The sequence below is a fragment of the Notothenia coriiceps genome, unplaced genomic scaffold (assembly GCF_000735185.1).
Source record: "Notothenia coriiceps isolate Sejong01 unplaced genomic scaffold, NC01 NC01_scaffold00012187, whole genome shotgun sequence".
NCBI lineage: Eukaryota > Metazoa > Chordata > Actinopteri > Perciformes > Nototheniidae > Notothenia > Notothenia coriiceps.
The window spans coordinates 1-7,609 of NW_011344888.1; the positions used below are offsets into that span (position 1 = coordinate 1).

A 7,609-nucleotide genomic window follows, 5' to 3' on the forward strand; every position below is an offset into this window, starting at 1 on the left:
TTGAGTGAGTGACATGGAGGCTCTGCGTGCACAGCAAACCACCAATCACAATCATCCTCGATCAGATCGCAGCAGATAACCGAGCTAGCTCAGCTTGTTGCTCTGATAACTTAAGATCCAGACTTCCGTGACTAAAATCCTTCATCCGGTTAAATATAGTTAAAAAAATACCAATTGTATAGCATTAAAGTTCAAGAAAGGATGGTTTGCGGACAAAAAAAACTGCCTTTTCTTCAATTCCTGTATTTTTTCATATCGCAATATATATCGCAGGGGAAGAAAATATCGCAATGTCAGTTTTTTCCAATATCGTGCAGCCCTAGTAAGGGCTGCTCGATTATGGCAAAAATCATAATCTCGATTATTTGGGTCAATAATTGATATCACGATTATTAAAAACGATTATCCATTTACTTTGAAAACATCAATTTATTGGAGAATTTTTTGAACAGTATGTTTTTAACAGTTGATTACCCTGAACTTTAAGTATAATTCAACTGAAAAAACAATAATAAAAAAAATTAATGAAAAAAAGAAAAAGTAATAATAATAATAAAAAAATAATCGTTTTATTTCGATTGCGTTGTTTTCGTAATCGTTGCAAGCCATAATCGTAATTGCGATTAAAATACGATTAATTGAGTAGCCCTAGCCCTGTTAACAACAGATTAACACATCAGCTATGTACCAAACTTGAATCTCCTTACTCATGGGACAAAGTGGATTCAATATGTATACCACCCTATGAACTGTTCGCCCCTAACCCTAATGCAATCTTGTCTTTTGACCCATTTCTTGATTAGATGGGAGGCAAACATAGAGAACACTAAAAATACGGCAATAAAAAACACCCACCACTAGGGCTACACAATAAACAAAAAATTAAGGCTTACCATAATTAAATGAACATAACGGAATTTGAGCTTGAAGTTAAAAATACCTCCATAACACATTGACATCTCTCCTAAATATCGTGACTACAGTCCAGAGTAGGACAGTAGAGATTTGATGAAAATACTAATTGTAGGTCTTATTTTAATGCAAGGATTTGTTATTTAGCAGTAATGTAGCACACAATGAAAGTGTAAGCAGTGCTATGTAGATATCATTTTGGGTGAAAAGATTTGCTATAATTTTAATTATAATTTGCTATAGGAGATGCACTATGAATAAGGAATGGTCTTTGATGTACAAATGTGAAACAATAGCATGAATGTAGCACACCATGGAAGGGAAAGCAATGCTCTGTTTGATTAAATGTTGTGCCATAACATATTTTGTCCATAAAAATCAACAAATAATTGCGATAGGGCTCTTGGGATCGGACCATGACAGAGAAGCAAGGGGTCAAATTAAACACATAAGGATATCATAGGGTAGTTTAGTGCCGTTGACACCACTACAATTTGTATTTACTATTCGTTTATCATGTCATTATGCAACAATTGTTTAAGTAATGTGATCGAAAGTGACTGTTCCTTACAAAAGTTGTAACTGCACCACCACTTTTCACCTGAATCAATGTTGAATTTGTGTCATTTGTGTATGTAAATGACTCAGTGAGTAACTTTATGTTGCGTCCTTTGGATACAGCGTATTCTACCATCGGTATCTCAGATTACATTTAGCACTAGGAAGCTCTCTAGGCAACAAGTCGTTGATTTCAGCTGGGAGCGTGAACTAGAAAAGGTTTTCAACACAGACTGCATAGGTCGTCAGGGCGGATAATGGATGTATGTTACTGGCTCTTGCAAAGTGATGTTAGCAACCAAGAAACACATCGTAATGTCTCAAGAGTCCTGTGACTTATCCTAGAGATCAGGTAACCATGGAAAAGATAAAAGAAGTAGCTATGAAATCAAGCTGTCATCACAATTGTTGCTTGACATTTAGTGTTTTCCATCAAAGTCAGGCCCGCCCCTTTTACTAGAAAGTGTTGGCAACAACAATGCTAGGAACCGGAGGATCACTTCTGTGAATTCTCTACCGTAAATCTGATAGGCAGGACACTGCGATGCTTGTTGGCTCATAGCAAACACTCGGGTAGTATGAAGATCTTAAGTGGGTCTTATCTGTGTCATGGTACATTATGACATTAAACATTTAAAGCAATGAGTGTTTTGTCATGTTAAACCTTTACACTTGGTCCAACATTATTTTTAACGTCTAGCAAGATAGCTGTCGAGGAAATTCCCTGCTAGTCAACAATAGCCATTAGCATTAGCCAGCAGCTAGGTTAACGTTACATGTGGCAGCAGGATGGCTAACGGTACCGTTAAAGACAAGAGAAGCCACATGTCTGGGGCAAACCATAGTCAACGACGTACCGCTTGGTGACATTAGCAATATGATCATATATATGTGTTCCATGTAGAGCTGGGTTATCAAGGGTGTGAGTAATCGACATATATAGCCGGTTAACTGATCCCTACTACTACTACTACTAGCGAACGCCATCGTGCTAACACACATGCTAACTGCTGTCAGTCACACCGGAGTCAGTCGGGAGGAGCGAACGGGCCAGGGCTGTTTACTGGAAAACACCGTTAACTGGGACAATCACCTCGGCAAAAAAATCGCCGGTTGGAGAAGCAACTAAGGGTGACATGTCTACACAACAAACATGGCAGGGATATGAGTACAACAAATCCGTAAAGAGACCCTTACCAGCTGCTCCTGAGTTGTCAGGGCTTCCGCCATCTTGAAGCCTCCGCAACGTCGCAGCGGGCGCGCCCACCAGCCGCTGGCTCACGCCCTAAACCCGAGACGGAGAGCGAGGCTCCGCCCACACGCAACACTGTTTTTATCAATGCAGCTACTACTTCATAAACTGTTTAACAATGCACTTACTACTGACAATTCATAAACTGTTTAACAATGCATCATACTACTGACTTGTCATAAACTGTTTATCAATACAGCTACTACTGACAATTCATAAACTGTTTAACAATACAGCTTTACTGTTTAACAATGCACCTACTGACAATTCTCAAACTGTTTAACAATGAACCTACTACTGAAAATTCTTAAACTGTTTAACAATGCATCATACTACTGACTTATCATAAACTGTTTAACAATGCATCATGCTACTGACTTGTCATAAACTGTTTAACAATACAGCTTTACTGTTTAACAATGCTACTACTGAAAATTCTTAAACTGTTTAACAATGCATCATACTACTGACTTGTCATAAACTGTTTATCAATGCACCTACTACTGACAATTCTTAAACTGTTTAACAATGCATCATACTACTGACAATTCATAAACTGTTTAACAATGCAGTAACTACTGACAATTCACACACTGTATTAAGCAGCTGCTACTGATATCATACACTTTATCAATGCAGCTTACTGCTGATAATTCACATACAAATATGTGTCAATGCAGTCTGATAATGACAATTCATAAACTGTTTAGCAATGCAGCTACAAGTGATTATTCATAAACTTTATTTATCAATACAGTTTAGTTTAAACAATTGATCTTTATTTTATTTACAAACTCAGGAACTACTGAACATAAACTTTGGTTGCATAACTGTTACCATTTGACAGTTCAGCACTATATTTAAATTGTAAATATTTTTCGTTACGTTATGTCCACCTCACACATGTACAGTTATTAAGGCTAGTTTATAAACGTTGGCCTACACTATTTCCATGATTGTAAAGCTTCTGCCCGTTTCTAATATGTTTCCTTTTTTATTGGTAGGCCCAGAGTGCTTAGGAACCTTTGTATTCAAAGCTTTATCCCTTCGGACTGTTTTTGTAGAGCACCGGGCGGCTCTTCGGCGGACTTTTTGATTTGATATTTGTAAACCGCCGCATGAATTGTTTACACTTAGCAACATAAATACTATATCATCCGGGCACAGTTGTTTTTCGCTTGATCGCTTCCTTACTTTTTATACACCTTGTTAAATATAGATTTTAAAAGAGTTGTGTCTAGAGTCAAACTGATGTCATGTTATTGAACAACCAACTACTAACTCGTTTGTCAAAAACTGCAGATCTTCAGTATGAGCACCTCAGGTCCTTCGCTGAAAAAGAAGAGCTACATGGGGCAGCACCAAATCAAGAAGAAAAGGTAGGTTTAAATCCAGTTTCACTTAAATTAAATAGTGTTGGATTATTAAGAAAAGTTAGAACCAGATCAGACCTGTTGCCTAGAGACGTCTTTCAATGTTTGTCTATTAATACACATCAGCCTTGTGTGTTAAGTGCTTACCACCTTTTTTATTGATGATAGTTTCCATGCTCCTGATGATCCACCAGACGGAGACACACTGTTGCAGAAACCCGACAAAACAAACATCAGCCGCACAGTGAGTGTGACAGCTTGGTAGTATTTCCCCTACTTTGTCATCTCCTATTCTTTTACACATCTACATAAAATACGAATGACATGTATTATTCTCCATCTTAAATGTAGGATGGAGGAGCAGGGTTTCCACTGGGGGAATCCACTTTAGCTTTAGATGAAGAAATGCTTCAGATGTTGGATGCTGTAGATCCCGTGAAGCCTGCCGTTACCACTGCATGTCCAACAACAGGAAACAGAAATGCACAGAAAGACGCAGCATCATCAGCGGCATTGGCCCCTGTACGTACTGAAAGAGCCCCCGGCCCCCAGGGAAGAGTCTGTGGGGGTAGTGGTGAATCTAATAGACCAGGATGGAGATCTGACTGCAAAAATCTTGCACAGCGGCTTCTCTTCAGCGAGGACTCTGAGGAAGCAGGGTGTGCTCAGAGGGGCCCATACAATACCAAGGCACCCCCAGCTTCTGCCTGCATCAATGAGCTTTCCGGTCAACAAATAAAAAACAGTCGGCAAGTAGGCAACTCCACAAAGTGAGTTTTAACTTCCACATCTTTGCCCACTTTCTCTTTAGTTTCAATTATCCAGCTCTATCTTTTTCTGTTGAAAAATGATTTGTCTTACTTTGTGTGTTTCAGTAGGCAGGCAAGTACTCACAGAAGAAAAAACTCTCCTGGTAGCAACAACCAAAGTGTGTCAAATATGAATGCTGATCCAACTCCGGATGGTTCGAGGGACTACATCTTGTTCAGCCCCACCCACCTCGCGGCTAACACGAAGAAAGCCAAACTCCAGTCGTCATTACAGAATCACTCTGCCTCTGTGCTCACGGTCCCCAGTGGCTTAGACCTCACTACTCTGAATGACACTTTACCTCAGCCAGGTACCTGCACTCCTTTTCATTTTTAGGGTTTATATTTTTACATTTGTTTCTGTTTCTCTGTGTTGTTGACTTTTGCTGGATTCAACTGTTAAGCTGACTCCCAATCGCTGTGATATATAATGGGACGGGGACCACTGCATGGGGCTTTTAAATAACATGTTGTTATTTGTTCAAGATCCAATGTAGGAATTTGCAACATAAGCAGAACATTTAAATAGTTCCTGAAAGTGAAGTTGATACAAAAAGGAAAATATTTATTATAGCACATTGTGTCAAGACAAAAGACCAAAAAGAGCCAGGACACAGAGACACCTATTGCGGGGCTGTCACCTTTACCTGCCAAAAAAAAAAAAATGGACGTAAAGAATTGAAAACCACTGGTACTTTTAAACACTTAACAGTCAGATCTCAATTCCCCATTCACAACCAAAGACATCTACGAAGTCTCAGCCCTCACTCTGAAATAAGATGTATCTTTCCCATATAAAATCCAATTTGCTCTCCTAAAAATACAATGTTTCACAGTACTAAAGACGTCTGATTAAATACTACATGTAAAGGACGTTTTTACTTTTACTGTAGGCGTTGCCTTGTGTGCTCCCGCGGGACAAGCTGAAAAGCTGCTGTTATGCAGTTGGGGCTTACCAAAACCTGTCCTGGAGCGCTACCAGAAACACGGAGTGACTCACATGTTCGAATGGCAGGCTCAGTGCCTCACTGTTGGACAGGTGCTGCAGGGAGGAAACCTGGTATACTCTGGTAAGAAACTGAACCTCTCTTTACAAAGTGATTCCCAGTGCCAGTCATTTTCAGCTCTAGATTCCTTCTTTTTCAGCCCCCACCAGCGCTGGAAAAACTCTGGTCGCAGAGCTGCTGATGTTGAAGCGTGTATTAGAGACCAAAAGAAAAGCTCTCTTCATTCTTCCATTTGTCTCTGTGGCCAAAGAGAAGATGCACTACCTTCAGGTGAGGAAGAGATGGACAGAAAAGTACATGCATGTTAACATGGGAATTGTGTTGTCCATATGTGTATTTATCTCCATCTAACAAACTTTTATCTGTGTCCCTATAGAGTGTTTTTGAAGAGGCTGGAGTTCGTGTGGAGGGATATATGGGCAGCACCTCAGCGGCTGGAGGGTTCTCAAAACTGGATGTGGCTGTTTGCACCATAGAAAAAGCCAATTCTCTCGTTAACAGACTCATTGAAGAGGACAATATGGGTCTACTAGGTAACAGACCAGTGATAACTGTAGGTTCTTTTTATGTATAAAACATGAAGTATGAATTTGAAAAGTGTGATTTATTTTGTGCTACAAGGTATGGTTGTGGTTGATGAGTTGCATATGGTTGGAGATTCTGGAAGAGGATACCTACTCGAACTACTCTTAACCAAAATCCGTTACATTTCGCAGAAGCAGAACACCACTGGGTTTGTTTTCTTTATTTTGTCTATATTTGTATTGTTTAACAGCTACAAAGTTCCTCTGATGTCAATCTGTACCTTTCTGTCTGCAGGTCTCTTTCTGAGGGTGTACAGATCATAGGTATGAGTGCCACCTTGCCGAACCTCTCCCTTCTGGCCGGCTGGTTGGGTGCAGAGCTTTACCAGACCGACTACAGACCTGTGCCCCTGCTGGAGCATTTCAAGGTGGGCTGCAACATCTACGACAAGAGCCTCTCTGTGGTCCGGAAGTTTACTCCTTTACCTCACATTAAGGTAACTGAGAGTGTAGTTCAGATATCATCCAATGAGGGTGTCATAATGAATGATGCCTACTTTTCTGACCAGTAATATAATCATGCGCTGTATGTAATACATGTGATTCATAAAGGGCGATGATGACCACATAGTGAGCTTGTGCTATGAGACTGTGAGAGAGGGCCGCTCTGTGTTGCTGTTCTGCCCCTCGAAGAACTGGTGTGAGAAGCTGGCAGACAGCATCGCCAGAGAATTCTACAACCTCAGAAATGCTGGTACAAAATAATTTACATTTTGAACTTTCTATATTTAAAGGTCACCTATTATGCAAAATCCACTTGTTCATGTCTTCTATAAATAAACATGTGTCCCCTCTGTAAAGAGATTCTGAAAAAAGGAAAAAAGATTCACTCTCTTTTTGTCCTGATCCATTTATATAAAAACCTGTCTGAAAATGAGCTGATCAGATTTTGGCCACTTTGTGATGTCATAATGATTTTTGGCTTGTGTAACCATTAGCCAATAACTAACCAAGGTAACCCCCCCCCCCCACCTTTTCACCTGAATTTCCTCCTAGAACACCGTTGTGTTATTTTTAACCAAATATCTCGCAGAGGGGTGTTTGGAGTGCTCCTTATTTTCATCTAAAGCAGGGGTCTCCAACCTTTCTTCACTGAGAGCTACTTTGAAAAAAT

The 7,609-nt window shown here is 39.9% G+C and overlaps 1 protein-coding gene across 1 annotated transcript in view; it reads left to right on the forward strand.

Annotated features, from left to right (window-relative positions):
• The first annotated feature begins 3,794 nt into the window (after positions 1 to 3,794).
• LOC104947247 (DNA polymerase theta-like) overlaps positions 3,795 to 7,609 on the forward strand; it is an 11,207-nt gene continuing 7,392 nt past the window's right edge. Inside the window, exons 1-10 of the mRNA XM_010773227.1 lie at positions 3,795 to 4,101; positions 4,264 to 4,339; positions 4,447 to 4,865; positions 4,974 to 5,215; positions 5,798 to 5,974; positions 6,051 to 6,181; positions 6,288 to 6,444; positions 6,533 to 6,644; positions 6,731 to 6,932; positions 7,048 to 7,189. Coding sequence (XP_010771529.1) covers positions 4,034 to 4,101; positions 4,264 to 4,339; positions 4,447 to 4,865; positions 4,974 to 5,215; positions 5,798 to 5,974; positions 6,051 to 6,181; positions 6,288 to 6,444; positions 6,533 to 6,644; positions 6,731 to 6,932; positions 7,048 to 7,189 — 1,726 coding nt within the window. The 5' untranslated portion in view covers positions 3,795 to 4,033. The remainder of the gene's footprint in view (positions 4,102 to 4,263; positions 4,340 to 4,446; positions 4,866 to 4,973; positions 5,216 to 5,797; positions 5,975 to 6,050; positions 6,182 to 6,287; positions 6,445 to 6,532; positions 6,645 to 6,730; positions 6,933 to 7,047; positions 7,190 to 7,609) is intronic.